Source organism: Nicotiana tomentosiformis, chromosome 2, assembly GCF_000390325.3.
Source record: "Nicotiana tomentosiformis chromosome 2, ASM39032v3, whole genome shotgun sequence".
In the NCBI taxonomy this organism is placed as follows: domain Eukaryota; kingdom Viridiplantae; phylum Streptophyta; class Magnoliopsida; order Solanales; family Solanaceae; genus Nicotiana; species Nicotiana tomentosiformis.
The window spans coordinates 185,516,090-185,533,363 of NC_090813.1; the positions used below are offsets into that span (position 1 = coordinate 185,516,090).

At 35.1% G+C, this 17,274-nt stretch overlaps 2 protein-coding genes across 2 annotated transcripts; one reads left to right on the forward strand and one right to left on the reverse strand.

The window, feature by feature from the left end:
• The first annotated feature begins 696 nt into the window (after window positions 1–696).
• On the forward strand, window positions 697–4,386 carry LOC104090208 (protein YCF54, chloroplastic-like). The gene is made up of 3 exons (XM_009595258.4): window positions 697–1,131; window positions 2,937–3,175; window positions 3,798–4,386. The coding sequence occupies exons 1-3, from the start codon at window positions 895–897 to the stop codon at window positions 3,988–3,990; spliced, it is 669 nt and encodes a 222-aa protein (XP_009593553.1). The 5' UTR covers window positions 697–894; the 3' UTR covers window positions 3,991–4,386.
• Window positions 4,387–6,347: 1,961 nt separating this feature from the next.
• Window positions 6,348–12,524, reverse strand: LOC104090207 (cytochrome P450 714C2-like). Its single transcript, XM_009595256.4, has 5 exons — window positions 12,230–12,524; window positions 11,443–11,669; window positions 10,401–10,648; window positions 9,201–9,555; window positions 6,348–6,912 (listed from the first exon to the last, which is right to left on the reverse strand). The coding sequence occupies exons 1-5, from the start codon at window positions 12,522–12,524 to the stop codon at window positions 6,475–6,477; spliced, it is 1,563 nt and encodes a 520-aa protein (XP_009593551.1). The 3' UTR covers window positions 6,348–6,474.
• Between the last annotated feature and the right edge of the window lie 4,750 nt (window positions 12,525–17,274).

Below are 17,274 nucleotides of genomic sequence, written 5' to 3' on the forward strand. Positions count from 1 at the left end.
TAGTATAATAATATTAAATAATAAATAATACAATAACCATAAGAAAAGAACAAAAAGAAAAAAGAGTTTGCGTAAAAATGATGTGATGAATAAGACATATTTGCCTTTCAGATAAAAACAAAGTGATAGTAAGAATTTTGTTAAAATAATATGATCTAATGTGCTCAAACAAGACATATCACAACATGACATGTTTAGTATTCTTTAATATTGACAGCGAAATGAAATGCAAGTACTAAAATCAAGGGGTTGAGTTGCTACAAATATAAAAAAAAATATGTTGTCCATTACGAGATTTGAACAATAATTTCATATCCTGCTTCATAATTAATATCTAATGTTATATAATTTTATCTGAGAGGTTTATATTTTAAGGTTATTTGCACATGATTCAAATAATCTACATCATAATTTGATATGATTTGTGTCCGCGCATCGCAGGTGCTAATACTAGTATAGAGTAACAATACAAACGTAACATAACACGTGGCTAGTCAAATGATGTAATGATACATTCATGCTAAATTTTTGAAAATTTAAAAGCAAAGGAATCAAAAGCGCGCATTTCAATTAGTTGAAGGCTAAAGTATGTTTAGCCAAATATTGCAAGTACCAAAATAAGAATTTACCAATTTTGAGGGACTAAAAATAAAAATTTCTCCATTATATATACTAACTAAATAAAAAGTATCCCTTGAAGTTGAAAAAAAATGCAAAGTGGTAACCAATTGTAAGCTAATGACTCAATTTAATAAATTATGTAAATTGGAGGGGTTTAATTTGAGAGGGAAAAAAAAAAATAGGATAAGGGGGGTTAGATAAGGTTGGTGTATTCCCCCCCGGTACTTTCCATTACACAGAGCAAAACCTTAACACAGTGATTCTTGGTTAGCAATGTCAGCTTCAACAGCTCTGAATCTTGGTTCATTATGCAGTTCGGTAGTGAATTTGCCGACCCATTATTCTCATAAACCTTCTCTGCTTTTTCATGGTATTCAATCGCAGCAATTCTTGGCATCACCCAATACTGTTCTCAAGGGCTTCAATGGAAGCAGCAGCAGGAGGTGGGAATTGAGTAGAAAGGTGAAGAGGGCAGTTGCTGCTGTTGATTCCTCTGATCCTGCTGAAAAGGTTTTGCTTAGTACCTTTTTTATATTTGCAAGAATTTGACTTTAACTATTTCTTTGATATACGTAGTGTGTGGACCAGCTTGCGTGCACCTCAGCTAATTTAACATAGTACCTACTAACTCCCAGTCTACCTGCTAACTCCCACTAGCACAAGAATTTTAGTTTAACTTTTTCTTTTGATATCCGTGGTGTCTGTACTAGTTTGTATGCACTTCCGCTAATTCTACCGTGTACCTGCTAACTCCCACTAGCACATGTAACAAGTAACACCAAGGTTTGGACCTCTTGGAAGAAATCACTTAGTGTTTTTGCCTTAGCTGGGATTTGAAGCTGAGACCTCATCGTTCTCAACCCACTTCATTGACCGTAATTTAAGCTTTAACTTTGGAATTGTGGGGAAAATAGGAAATTGGTTGACATGCTCTCTGTTGTTAAAAAATGGTTTCTTTTGAATGCTATTCATGTCCAATATTTCTATGAAAAGTATGGAATGTACAGTCTTTATTTACATGAATGTAGAAGTAAATAATTTTTTTTATAACCTTGGTGTTGCGACGAGAAGCTGAGCTGGCTAGAAGTAAAGGGATTCAATTGAAGTCCCTTCGTCAAAAAATTATACTATGCAAATAGAGAAAGAAAACGAATTTTTTTGGTTATATAGAAATTGTTGAATCCCCTTGACATAAGGAAAAAAATCTTGTGTAGTAACAAAAGGGGTTAAAAAATTGTTTTAGATCACAAGTGCTTAGACATTGTAGTATTTTTTGGAAGCCCCTTCTATAAATTCCTGGTTCCACCACTAGTTCGAGCCAGCTTGTATAGTTGAGGCAGTGGATGAGCGTACCTACTGCCTCTGGCTCGAGCTATATAGTTGAAAAAAAAATATTGTAGTTAAATTAAGTCCGAATCAATTCTTATATAGGAGCAGTAAATGAAGGAAATTCTACATTGACCTTTTTCTTTTGGCCACTTTGTAAAGCTGTCAATTGCTCGCTTGTACTGATATTTTTGAGAAGGTAATGTAAATTTATAGATTAATAAGCACCAAGAAGATACTTTGGTATGTACAAATGGCTGCCAAAAGGAAAGATCAAAAAGTATCCTTTCTATACATGTAGGAATTCAATGAATTTTAGGATTATTTTGGCTTCATTTACAATTGCTTGCTTGCACTGATGTTTTTACCCTTTTCATTAGCTCCCCCTTTCTGATTAAAACTGAGCTTTCTTAGTTCAACAATATGGATGATGGTGCCCCGGGGGCGGAGACAGGACTGTAGACAAGGGGATTCAAATGATAAAATGTCACAGTGGGGAGTTGAACCGATGACCTAAAACATTTTTGAATCCTCTTTGTCACTACAAAAGAAACTTCCCTTGTGTTAATGGGATTCAGCAATCAATATATGTACAATTAGAAAAAGAGTTCACCTTTGCACAATGTATATTTCTGGCAAAGCAGATTCAATGGACCCCGCATGAGTCAATGTGGCTCCGCCACTGGGTTCCCTGAAGACACTGTACTGATAAAAAGACGAGTAGTGTTTGTTCTTTTCTAGTCCTGCTCGCAGTTGCTGATGAGTATTTGTGCTGGTAATCTAGGACGGGTTATTCCTGTGAAAAGGAAAAGACAAAAATTTAGATAACTCCCTATTTGACCAAGACTTCTAGCAAAAATATCCTCCATTTTATGTCTACATTTGCCTTTGCATATTTCAGTTATACAATGATAGGTTGAGTTTCCTTAGGCCATTTGCTTTAGTTTTAGAGTCCGGAATTTTAATGCTGGTTTCTGTTGCATATACAGCAAGAGACAGAAAGGAAGAAGTACTATTTTCTTGTTGCAAATGCCAAATTTATGCTGGACGAAGAGGAGCATTTCCAGGAGCAATTGTTTGAGCGTCTTCGCCTTTTTGGAGAGCGTAACAAAGAACAGGATTTCTGGCTTGTAATTGAGCCCAAGTTCTTGGATAAATTCCCTAATATTACCAAGAGACTGAAGAGACCCGCTGTAGCTCTTGTTTCAACCAATGGCACATGGATCACGTAAGGGGCGCTCATCTTTAAATAATTGACACACTAATTACTCCATTTTCCTGTCTGTATGAAAAGCAGAGTCTTTAATAAGCAAGTTATTATCACGGGCAAAGGGTAAATATAACTCTCTACTATATAATATTTAAATTTTATCCTCAATTATACTTTGAGATCATTAATATCCTTGTAGTTAGCAAATTGTATCTTAGTTGCCCTAAGCCCTAACGGAGCTCCAACTTGAAGTATAATGGAGGGTAATTTTATAGTCAAATATAGAATGGCAAATTTGGATCTTTTTCCTAAAACTTCTTGACACGTGGAATCCACGCAATCCATCCTGGAGCTCTATTAAAGTCAAGGGCTTACGAGATAATTTACGAATGGCGAGGATTGAATAACCCCAAAGTATAACAGATAGTAAAATTACGATATTTTGTATAGTCGATGGCTATGTTGCTCGGACTCTCTGAAAATATCGTCAGGTGCATATCGGATCCTTTAAAAGTATTGTATTTTTGGAGGATCTGATACGGGTGCGACATCATTTTGGAAAGTCCGCGCAACATAGGTATAAGGACAAAATTTGCACCTTTTCTATATTTCACCTGATTTGCTTTTTCGGAACTTGCAGGTTCATGAAATTGAGGTTAGATAGAGTTTTACAAGAGAGCTTTGAGGCTGACAGTACAGAAGAAGCTTTGGCATGTACTCCTGTAAATCTTGAGTTTGAAAAGCCAGAAAAATGGACAGCACCATACCCGAAGTATGAATCTGGTTGGTGGGAGCCTTTCTTGCCCTCCGGATCTCAGACATCAAAGGTATGATTGTCAAACGTCATCCACAAATTAAACTCGGCAGTAGTGTTTGTTGGTCTGGCGATGAACAGTTAGTTTGAGAAGTTATGTAAAGAGATGGTGGGGGAAACACGATTGTAGGCTGTAGGTGAAGATGTTTGTAGCTCCTCTGAAGAATTGTACGATAAATGCCTAATTTATGTAGCTTCTGAACCCCGCCTTACGAGATTCAGGAAATAAATGAAGAATATGGAGCATTGTTACTTAGCACGAAAAAGCATTGTGAACATAAATGTAAAAGATCAGTAATGACCTAGCAGTTATCCTTGATTTACATTTATGTCTATATTAATGTATTTCCAGTATTGGGTTTTCCTGATAGTTTTTGATGTGAAGTAAGAATCCTTTTCTTTGGTTCCTCAGTTATATTTATGGTTTTATATTGTTCTTGTACTGTACTAGATGTTAAAATCATATGGCTCTGTTTAGGAGAAAAACTGCTTCTGAACTGAGGAGAAAAATTTGAAAAATCTGGAGTCTGTTGATTTTACTTGAGAATTGTTGTTGGTTTTTATCTCTCACCAACCCAGAAAAGTTCCTAAGACAGGGAAACTGGGTTGAATTTGAGTCGATATTTGCGACTTTGTTACTCCAATTTCCTGAAGAAAAATAAGCAATAATATGTAAACTACTGTTGAGTGTACACATTAAGGCAATTACAATGCCACTGTGTTGAGCTCTCCAAGTTCATCTTGTGGAACTCTCATAATTCCAGTCTGTATTTGATTTTCAACAATAAAAGATTGACTTGGTGAAAGTAGACAATCACACCTGTAATACAACTGACCAACAAAAGAAAGAAAGAAAGGAAGGATGGGATGTAGAAATATTAAAGCTTAACCAATCTTATCCTGTTAAGTGTCTTACATTGATTGAGGGAACGAGTTGTTGCCTTCTTATATGGATTTAGACAATCTTCACCTCATGAGCGAGCTTTTGAGGTTGAGTTAGTCTCAATGTCCATTTTCTTTACATGGTATGAGAGTCAAACTCGTACCTGTTCTTATTTTACCTAATGTAGATATCCAGTCTTGGTCGTGCGAGGAGAGGGCAGGCGTTAAGTGTCCCACATTGATTGAGGGAATGAGTTTCTTTAGATAATCTTGGCATCACCTCACGGACTTACTTTTAAAGAGTTAATTTGCGCATGTAAAACAAAAGAAAATTGAAGTCCGAAGAGCCTATTAAGTGTCCTACATTAGTTGAGGGAATGGGTTATTGTCTTCTTATACGGTATTAGGCAATCCTCACCTCATGAGTGAGTTTTCGAGGCTGAGTTAGTTTCAATGTTCATTGTCTTTACATGGTATGAGAGTCGGACTCAATCCTGTTCTTGGTTTACCTAATGTAGATATCCAATTTTAGGCGTGTGAGGAGAGGAGAGGTGTTACATAATTTTAGCAATCCTCACGAGCTAGTTTTTGAGGTTAAGTTAGGCTCGAGGCCCTTTTTTTTTAAAACCGACTCTCCTGCGTAGAAGCAATATCTGCCTGGTACTAGAACAGTCATCAGTGCTGCTTGCTGTCATTAAAGGAACTTTGGTTGGTTTCTGATTCTTAAGAACCTTTTCATCCTGTGACTGTATTGTCTCTTTAGTTCTTCTTTAGCTTTTTGTGCATAGGCATCCACTTGATTATCATGCTTCTCATATAATTCAGAGGTACTGTTAACTATAACAGCTTGACAAGTATTGTACAGAGAAGCAAAAGTGGTTAGTTTTCTTGGTGAATAACCATTGACAGATACTTAAGACACTGGGATGCTTACCTTCCTTAAAATTCTTAGTCTCCTCTTATTTATAGTTGCAGAGATGATCTCTTCCTCCTAAACAGAGACTCACACTAGTTTATGCTCGATCATATGGGGTATGGCAAAGTGCAAGACTTTGGTAAGCCGGATATCTTCAATGTTTCGCCAATACAGGTATCGAACAACTCTGCACCCGAGACTTAGGCAGATAGAAAGAAATCACCTAATATTTTTTTTCCCTGTTAGGATTTGAACTATGATTTTCACCCATTTAATTAACCTTTAGACCCCACCCTTCGGTATAGAAATGCACTTAGATTTTTCTGTCTCTTATTTTATTTAGCTATATGAGAATCTAAAAATTTACAAATTTCATTATCCTTCATGTAAACATTTTATAAATAGCAGTTTTAGGATTTAAGATCTCAATCAAGATAGAGAGATATACAGAGAGAATAAAAAGAAAACGAAGAATATTAAGCAATAGGTTTTTCTTGTTTCAACTTCAGAAAAAGCTGGCAAATAAAAAATTAAACCAAGTCCCCTCTTATTTTACTAGAAACAAGGTTCTACTGTTTCTTCTTGGCCATGCCATGACATTTCTGTAGCACTTAAAGCGTTGTTTCTAACTTCTTGAGTGAAATATCAACTATAAACTAGGTTATACCATTTCTTCTTGACCATGCCATGGCATTTTTGTAGCGATTAACGCGTTGTTTCTAACTTCTTGAGTGAAATATCAACTCCATATTGAGGCTCAATGACAATACCAAGTTTAGGGGAGTGAACATAAGTTGGTGAAAGTCTAAATGTGAAGTTAGACACAATAAGGGAGATCAATATTTTGAGCTCAGCCAAAGCCAAAGGTAGTCCAGCACAAACTCTAGGACCAACTCCAAAAGGCATAAAAACATGTGGAACTTTGCAAGAATTTGATATTCCATTTGCAAATCTCTCTGGATTAAATTCATAGCTATCTTGTCCCCAAATTTCTGGATCAGTGTGTAATGCCATTACCATTGTCCAAACATTCATACCCTTTGGAATTTTCACATTTCCAAATTCCATATCCTTAAATGCCTCCCTAGCTAGTATTGGCACAGTTGAGTAAAGGCGTAATGATTCATTAATCAACATCGTCAACTGCAAATCAAAATAAACATTACTGTTAAAACTTGAAGAATTAACCTAAATAGCCGCTCACCCAACAACTTAAACTAAAAATAGCCGACAGATGTATATCATATGTATACTATGTATATAATCGTCTATAATTAGAGTATAATTTATGTATATTGACTACGAAAAGTAAATAGTGAATCCGACTAGCTATTTCTGTAAAGATCCCTTACAACTTTATCCTCTTTCTGAGCTCTATCACTCTTTATGAATAGTGGTGGTAACCATAGTCAAATATACTTTATCCTTACTAGAAGACGAGTACATGCAAGGACCGTACGGTTATTCTAGGAGAAGCGATGACCACCCAGCTAGGTTTGTACTCTTAGATATAAAGCTTAAGAGTAGAGTGAGAAAAGAGATAACTTGAAAACCACCCCATATTAGGTGATGGGTGTTAAAGGGTGCTAACCAATCAACATTTCAAGAAAAGGTACAGAAGAAAGGAGCTTGAGACTTAGAGGGAGACTTAGACATCCCGTGGAAGAAAATATCAGGTTGCATTAAAGAAGTTGCAAAGGAAGTACTAGGGGTGTCTAAAGGTCTAGGACCTCGGCCACAAGAATTTTGATGGTGGAATGAGGAGGTATAAAGAGTTATTAAAGCTAAAAGAAGATACTATAGAAAGTTGTTAAAAGCAAAAGATGGAGAAGCCTTTGAAGAATATAAGAGAGTTAAGAAAGAAGCTAAGAAGGTGATTAGTAAAGCTTGAGGGAAAACTCTAGATGGATTGTACCAAAACCTAGAAACAAAAGTAGGGAAAAAAGAATTTTTTAAACTAGCACGACTAATAGAGAAGAAAGGCAACAAGTATTGACCGGAGATAAAAAGATCAAGGAGAGATGGAAAGAATATTTTGATCAATTGTTCAACTCAAACCAAGAGGATATCATTTTAGATATTCAGGCGTCTATGTATGATAGAAACTTTAGCTATACCCGTAGAATTAGGCTGATAGAAGTAAAAGATGCTATGAAAAATATGAAGGTTAAAAAGGCTTGTGGTCCATATAGTGTCCCTATTTAAGTTTAGAAGTGTCTTGCAAAGATTGGAGTAGAATAGCTCACAAAGCTATTTAATGCCATACTAAGAAGTGATAGGATGCCTGAAAATCGGAGGAAGAGTACCTTGATTCTAATCTTTGAGAACAAAGGAGATATTCAAAGTTGTGGGAACTATCATGGCATTAAACTCTTGTCATATAATTAAACTCTGAAAAAGAGCAATAGAGCGTAAACTTAGGAATACGACAAGAGTGACAAATAATCAGTTTGCGTTCATATCCGGTAGATCCACAATAGAGGCTATATTCTTGCTAAAAAAATTAATAAAAATTTATTGCGAAAGGAAGAAAGATCTACACATGGTGTTTATTGACTTATAGAAAGCATATGATAGAGTACCTGGGAAGGTCCTTTGGTGGGTGATAGAAAAGAAAGAAAATTATATTAAATATATAAATATCATAAAGAACATGTATAAAGGAACTGTCACTAGCGTGAAAATAATAGTAGGAGATATAAAGGAGTTTCCCATAATAGTGGATCTACACCAGGGTTATTCAATGAGCCCCTACTTATTAATTTACTGTAGTTATAATTGAGCTAACCATCAAAGTACAAGATGAGGTCTATGGTGTATGCTATTTGCTGATGATATTGTATTAATTGATAAAACTAACGAGGGTTTCAACCAAAAGCTTGAGCAATGGAGAAGAGTAAGACTGAATACAGCATGAGAAGAGTGAAGATGAGGTGAGACTAGATAGAATTGTGGTGCCAAAATACAAATAATTTAGATATTTAGGCTCATTATTTCAAGAGATTGGAATGATAGATGAAGATGTTACTCAAAGAATTAAAATTGGACGGTTGAAATAGAGAAGTGCTACCAGGGTATTATGTGATAGAAGAATGCCGACCAAGGTGAAAAATAAGTTCTAGAGAACAACTATAATATCAGCTACATTATGTGGTAGTGGATATTTGGTGGCTAAAATTTAACATGCCCATTTACTGGTATTTTCTTATTTTCAGTGTGACAATATATATATATATATATATATATATATATATATATATATATATATATATATAAGCATAACTAAGTTATTTTTTTATTATAAAGAATAAGTTGTATGACTTTAATGAAATAAACTGAAATTTAGACGACTATTCATGAAATTAACTCCGGGACGGGGATAGTAACTAATTAAAAGACAGATAATATGTACATGAGAGATCGTAATTTACCAGTTTCATATGTCGAATCATATCAGAATCTGGAATTTGGCCTTTGCAGATTTCTTGAACTTCAGAACGTACTTTTTCTTGCCAATTGGGATATGCAGCTAATAACATAAGACACCAAGTTGCAGAAACAGCAGTTGTCTCAAATCCAGCCAAATAAATGTTCTTGCAATTATCAACAATGAACTGATCAATTTCATCTGAATTTAAATTGCTATTTTCTGCTCCTTCGAGAATTGTTTGTAACAAGTCCTTCTCATATCCAGTTTTCTTCCTTTCTTTGACCAACTTCAAGATTAATGTGCGAGTTTCCTTTTCTAATGCCCACATTTCCCTATTGCTTTTTGTTGGTAAATACCTATGAGTTTCAAGAACGTATTAAGAAGAATTCAAGTTTTATGAACGGTGTAAAAAATATCTATACAGTCAAGAGGTAATGCAGATATACAATAAGCGTCAAGTCAAAAACTAGTAAACTAGTAAAAATGGCATCTAACTAGTTATCAAAACTTAAATAATGTTGATATATAGTATAAAAATATTTATATTTTACTCATTGTATATAATTAAGGGAGTTTTTGTTATGATGGACGTTATTTTCAAATATTTTCTGAAATATGACTTATGTTTTGGAAAATGCATTTCGGTCTTTGGTTGGAGAGCGCAAAATATTTTTCCAAGAAAATAGCATTTATTGAATGACTTACTAATAATAATAGCAACATACTTTAATACTCCTTCTGTCTCAAATTATCTGTCGTGATTTCTAAAAATATTATCTCAAATTATTTATCATTTTAGAAGTTCAAGACACAATTAATTATTTTTTTCTTATTTTGCCCTTGGAAGTAATTGATTTTGATGATGGATATGACACATAAGAGATTATATCATAAGATATAAATAAGGATAAAATAGTCAAAAATCTCTTTTTTGTTAATGTTTCTTAAGGGCCGTGTAAAATAGAAACACGAGAGATAATTTGAGACGGAGGAAGCAGTGTTTTGATGAAATTTTTTAGTATTAAATATTGATATAATGTCTAATTGTCATTTAAAGCCGTGATAAAGAATTGAGATGATTCTGAAGGAAAATAATTTTTTTTCTTCTAAAAGTGAGGTCATTTTTCGCCTTTTGGTGAAAAATATTTTCTACAACCAAACACCAAAAAGTAATAAAAAATTTATGTAAAAATAGAGGTACCTCATGCCAGGAATTCCAGAAAAGAGAAATCTTTTGGTACAAACTTCTTCAAGAGCACGAAGCCTCACAAAAATCTCTTCTCCTTCTAAATAATTACTTCCAAAACATGCCTTTGATATCACATCTCCAGAAAAACTTCTTAAGTACGGATCAATTTTGATGTCAATAATGTCTTTTTCAGCTTCAATTTTCTTTTTCCATGATTTCACGAGGGATAATGCAGATTCTTGAATTAAGTTTGTCATTCCCTGCAGCAGATTTTTGAGTAATTGTAGTAAACAACGAGTTCAATATTTGTACACTGACAATGTATAAATATTTTATATAATCAAGTTAAATTAATTTTTATAGCAAGGTTGCAGGATACAACAGGTTAAAATATTGTAATAGCGTAAACAAAATATAACGTCATCAGTGTACATAAGTTAAATTTTAAAGGAAATTATCCATAATCAATAGAACTGGTAACCTGAAATTTAAGATAAGTACATAACCTTCTATAGTTTATGCAAAGCTCATTCACACGACTAGTGGTTATAAGATAAATCCTAACAACTCTACATATCAAGTTTGATTATGGTAATTTGTACATAGAGTAACAATCTGTTATAATCGATTAAATTGCATTGATAATTATAATTTCACTCATAAGAAAGATGGTTCCCCATACAACCAGGGGAGAACTAGAGTATTAGCTACGAGTTTAGATTAATCCAGTAACTTTTGCTTAGTCTCAATAATATTTAATTATGAACCTAATAACTAAGACGAGTTGCTAGGTTCGGTGACAAATTTTAGAACACATAAATATGGAACTCCACCCCCAACCAAACAACACAAAAAAAATGAAGAAGCATTAACCTACATAGCTGCTCACCTAACAACTTAAATTTAAAATAGGCGATGTATATATAATATATTTATAATAATGTATAACCAAATTATAATTTATGTATACCTGTTAAAAATAATAATCAATGAATCCGGTCACACCCCCAACCAAACAACAACAAAAAAGAGGAAAAAAGTGGACATATTGTACCTTAACCTTGTCCATATAAAATTCAGGTGCAATGACTTTCCTTTGATATGCCCAATGATTTCCATTGGCTGTGATAATGCCAGTACCAAGTAAAGAACCACGCTCTTTCACTTGATAAGTTGGTTTTCCCCAATCTAGTGATGTGCACATTGTTGTCTCTTTGATCAAGTCCACTTGTGTCACATTTAATATTTGTGTATTTCCCAGAGAAAACATGAATATTTTTCCTGCACACACTCCACAAATTAGAAGAAAAAAATAATAAGAATGCCACAAATTTAAACTAGCAACCTAAATCAATATTTTTGCCATCTTTCTCGGTTAGTGGCGGAGCCAGAAATTTTGTAAAGATTGTTCAGAATTTAATATATATTTATAAAAAGTAATTTTTAACTTATATATAATTTATATAATTTTCTGTATACTCAGTATAATTTTTCGATGAAGGTGTTCAATTAAACACACTTCACTCTATGTGGCTATGCCATTGTATCCCACTATATGAAAAACTTCTCTTATGTCACGGGGGCTCGACAATTTATATATATAGACAAAGGGATGCAATTGAACTCCATTCAAACCATAAAGCTCTGCCTTATCAGTACTGAGTTTTTACACCAATTCATACTAATTTATCATGATTAAGTGCTAAATTAAGGTAAGATGTTAATTATGTTTTGGTGATTACCATATTTGTGAATACATGTGTCATGTGTTTACTGAATTGGTATAAACACGACGCTTTGAGTAGACCGGAAAAAAAAGAAGGATGGTGGTTGATGCATACCATATTTTTTCTGCCATTCCTCAATGAAAGGCAAGACAGAATTGATACAATTATGGTTAGCAGGAACTTGACCACATATATATGGCTTCTTTTTGGCATTTTTTCTGTACTTCATAATCTGCAAAGTATTCCCAAAAAGAATGGTGGGTGAAGGGCCATTTATGCCTTGTTTTCTCATAATAGACCTAAGTTTTTCTGGTTTTGTCACTAGTGCATTGTATGCATACAACACTAGTCCCAAAAACCAAACCAAAAGCAAAGAGGCAACAATTTTCATGACTTGATAAATTTCCATTCTTAGAGTTTTTTCACCTATCTCTTTTCTCTTATTTCAATTGAGATGTTTGACTAGGATTTTATAGCGTTAGAGATCACCAAATGTGGGAAATCTCAATGCTAGATTATTGGAATAAAGTTAGTTAGAGGGATATGTACTTTTTTAAAAATATTTTTGTATGAGTTAAAAATAATTTGGATAAATAATTATTCCACGCGTTGAATAGGTGCAATGGCAGATCCAATCATGAGTTTGCGAGTCCGGTAGAATGTAATACTTTGAGGTTGAACTCATGTATATAAGTAAAAAGTAAGTATAGATAAAATTAGATATATATTTTCGAATTCTGTCACGACCCGAAATTCCCATCTTTGGGACCGTGATAGCACCTAACATTTCACTTGCTAGGCAAGCCAATGTTAGAATAATTTATTTCATTTTTAATAATTTATTTTAATTAAATAATAAAGAAACCAACAAACAGAATAATATTTGAAATTAAATATGCAAACCAAAAATAATACGATGTCCAAATACCATCTCAGATCTGGAGTCACAAGTGCACGAGCTTCTAGAATAATACAAATAAGGGTCTGAATAAAATAAAGTTGTCTGAAAGAAAGCACACAACCGAGATAAAGTAGAAGGGGACTTCAGAGCTGCGAACGCTATGCAGATATACCTCAAGTCTCCTCTGATAGCTGAATCCGAGCAAATCTACAGTACGACGCTGGGACCAACTCCGATATCTGCACGAGAAGTGCTGAGTGTAGTATGAGTACAACCGACCATATGTACTCTGTAAGTGCCGAGCCTAACATCGACGAAGTAGTGACGAGGCTAAGGCAGGTCGCTTACATTAATCTGTACACAATAATAATAATAATAATAATAATAATAATAATAATAATAATAATAATAATAATAATAATAATAATAATAATAATAATAATAATAATAATAATAATAATAATAACAGAAAAAGAAGTAAGACCGGTAAGTCATAGCAATAATTGAAGTCAGTTCAGCAGTCATAAACCTTCAATTAATTTTTATTACGGTGTGCAACCCGCTCCAACAATATAAACTTAGAATAAAATCTGTTGCGGAGTGCAACTCGATCCAACAATATATTCTTTCAATTAAATTCCGTTGCGGCGTGCAACCCACTCCAATAATATAAACTTTTAATAATTCCATTGCGGCGTGCAACGAGCTCCAACAATATACACTTTAAAATAAATCCATTGTGGCGTGCAACCCATTCTAATAATATAATTTAACAATTCTTAAATGTAAAAATATATCAATAAATATCACATTAAATAAGAAATTATTAGTCAACAAGGCATACAATGATTATGATTTATTTAGAAAACAAGTAATGACAGGTAGCAATTAATTGTGGAAATCAGAGAGAAAATAGATAATTTAATATTTAATATGCTAAATGTCAAGTAGCAATTAAGGCACATAAGTCAAATAAGCATGTAGTAATTATAGCATCAATTAAAGACATAATATCGGACAAGGAATATGAGAGAAATAATTAATTCATGATTTAAAATAATTTATGATTTTCAGGTAAATAGGCAAACAATCAGTTTGACGACGTATAGGCACTCGTCACCTTGCCCATACATCATTACACATGAAATTCACTTAACAAATAATTCAAGGGTTCTATTCCTTCAAATCAAGGTTAACCACGACACTTACCTTATTTTGCAATTTGAAGTGATCACTCGACCACAACTTTTTCTTTCGAATTATCCTCCAAATCAATCAAACCTAGCAAATTATTTACCAATAATTCAATTTGAGCTTTAGAAATTATCCACAATTCGAAAGAAACTTAATTTAAGTCATTTTCGAAAAAGTCAACAAAAGTCAATATGGGGCCCACTTTTCGAAACCCGACGAAAAATCATGGAACCAGGACACCCGTTCCGATACGAGTTCAACAATACAAAAATTATCGAATTCCGACATCGGATTGCCTTTCAATCTTTATTTTACACTTTTGGAAGATTTTATAAAAATCTGATTTTTCTTCAATAGATTCATGGATTCATGATGTTAATGAGTATCGAATCATGAAATTTAATCAATATAGGATAAGGAACACTTACCCAGCTCGAACTTGTGAAAATTCCTCTAAAAATTACCCAAACCGAGCTCTAAATCGCGGATAATGGAAAATGGGACGAAATCCTATTTCCAGAACTTAAGTTCTGCTGCCTAGGGATTTCTTCTTCACGAACGCGAGGGCAGTCTCGCGAACGCGATGCTTTTACAAGCTTGGCCTTTGCGAACACGGTCTACTCTTCGCGAATGCAAAGCCTTATCGCTTGGTGACCGACAATGGCCTTGCCCTTCTACGCAAACGCGAACACTCCCACGCGTTCGCGATGAACATTGTTCATTACCCTTCGTGAACGCGGTCCCTTCTTTGCGAACGCGAAGAGTAAATTTCGCCTGCCTCCAGTTCCTATTTGCGAACGCGAGACCCCTCTCACAAATGCGATGAAGAAAACCAGATACTGCACCAGAAAATTTCCAGCAAGGTTCCAAATTCAAAATTCATTCCGTTAATCATCCAAAACTCATCCGAGGCCCCCGTGACCTCAACCAAATACACCAACAAGTCCTAAAACATCACACGAACTTAGTCGAAACCTCAAATCACATCAAACAATGCTAAAACCACGAATCATACCCCAATTCAAGCTTAAGGAACTTAAGAATTTTCAGCTTCTACATTCGATGTCGAAACCTATCAAATCAAGTCCGATTGACCTAAACTTTTGCACACAAGTCATAATTAATATAACAAACCTATTCAAATTTTCAGAATCGGATTCCGACCCCGATATCAAAAAGTTAACTCCCCGATCAAACTTCCAAACTTAAATTTCTATTTTAGCCATTTCAAGCCTAATTTAATTACGGACTTCCAAATAATTTTTCGGATACGCTCCTAAGTCCAAAATCACCATACGGAGCTATTAAAATCATCAAAACACTGATCCGTATTCGTTTGCTAAAAATGTTGACTGAAGTCAACTTAAGTGAGTTTTAAAGCACTATTTTACATTTTTCACATTAAAACTTTTTGAAAAAATTTACGGACTACGCACGTAAGTCGATGAATGTTGAAAGGTGCTATTCGAGGTCTCAGAATACAGAAATAAATATTAAATTCAAAGATGACCTTTCGGGCCATCATATTTTCCACCTCTAAAAGAAACGTTCGTCCTCGAACGGAATTAGAAAATTACCTGAGCTGGTGAAAAGGTGTGGATATCTACTGTGCATGTCCGACTCGGACTCCCAGGTAGCTACCTCAATCGACTGACCTTTCCATTGTACCTGAACTGAAGGATAACTCTTAAACCTCAATTGTTGGACCTGCCGGGCTAGAATAGCTACCGGCTCCTCCACATAAGTCAAATCTTTGTGCAATTGGACTGAGCTGAAATCTAATACATAGGACGGATCACGATGGTATTTTTGAAGAATAGAAACATGGAACACCGGATGAGCAGCTGATAAACTAGATGGTAGTGTAAGCCTGTAGGCTACTTCACCCACCCTTTCAAGAATTTCAAAGGGTCCGATATACCTAGAGCTCAACTTGCCCTTCTTTCCGAACCTTATTACACCTTCATAGGTGAAACCCGGAGCAATACTCTCTCTCCTGTCATGAATGCAACGTCATGAACTTTACGGTCGATATAACTCTTTTGCCTAGACTGAGCTGTGCGAAGTCGATCCTGGATAACCTTGACCTTATCCAAGGCATCCTGTACTAAATCGGTACCCAACAACCGAGCCTCTCCCGGTTCAAACCAGCCAACTGGCAAACGACATCGCCTCCCGTATAATGCTTCATATGGAGCCATCTGAATGCTCAACTGGTAGTTGTTGTTATAGGCAAACTCTGCAAGTGGCAAAAACTGATCCCAAGAACCTCCAAAGTCTATAACACAAGCGCGAAGCATATCTTCAAATATTTGAATAGTGCACTCTGACTGTCCGTCTGTCTGAGGATGAAATGTTGTACTTAACTCAACCTGCCTACCTAACTCATGTTGTACAGCCCTCCAGAAGTGCGAGGTGAACTGCGTACCTCGATCAGAAATGATAGACACGAGTACACCGTGAAGGCGGACAATCTCGCGGATGTAAATCTCAGCTAACCGCTCTGAAAAATAGGTAACTGCTACTGGAATGAAATGTGCTAACTTGGTCAACCTGTCCACAATGACCCATACTGCATCGAACTTCCTCTGAGTCCATGGGAGTCCAACAACAAAATCCTTAGTGATACGCTCCCACTTCCATTATGGAATTTCTAACTTCTGAAGTAAACCACCAGGTCTTTGATGCTCGTACTTGACTTGCTGAAAATTCTGACACCGAGCTACATATGCAACTATATCCTTTTTCATTCTCCTCCACTAATAATGTTGTCTCAAATCTTGATACATTTTGGTGGTACTCGGATGAATAGAATACCGGGAACTGTGGGCCTCTTTAAGAATTAATTCATGAAGCCCATCCACATTAGGAACACATATACGACCCTGCATCCGCAAAACTCCATCATCTCCCACAGCAACCTGCTTGGCACCACAGTGCCACACTGTGTCCTTAAGGAAAAGAAAATTGGGATCATCATATTGTCGCTCTCTGATGCGTTCATACAAGGAAGACCGAGTGACTGTGCAAGCTAGAATCTGACTAGACTCAGAAACATCTAACC

Coding starts and splice junctions, on each gene's coding strand:
- LOC104090208 (XM_009595258.4), top strand. CDS start 895: ATGTCAGCTTCAACAGCTCTGAATCTTGGTTCATTATGCAGTTCGGTA. Junction 1,132..2,936: donor CCTCTGATCCTGCTGAAAAG/GTTTTGCTTAGT, acceptor TTGCATATACAG/CAAGAGACAGAAAGGAAGAA. Junction 3,176..3,797: donor ACCAATGGCACATGGATCAC/GTAAGGGGCGCT, acceptor CGGAACTTGCAG/GTTCATGAAATTGAGGTTAG.
- LOC104090207 (XM_009595256.4), bottom strand. CDS start 12,524: ATGGAAATTTATCAAGTCATGAAAATTGTTGCCTCTTTGCTTTTGGTT. Junction 9,556..10,400: donor TCTGGAATTCCTGGCATGAG/GTACCTCTATTT, acceptor TGAAACTCATAG/GTATTTACCAACAAAAAGCA. Junction 6,913..9,200: donor TGATTCGACATATGAAACTG/GTAAATTACGAT, acceptor TTTGATTTGCAG/TTGACGATGTTGATTAATGA.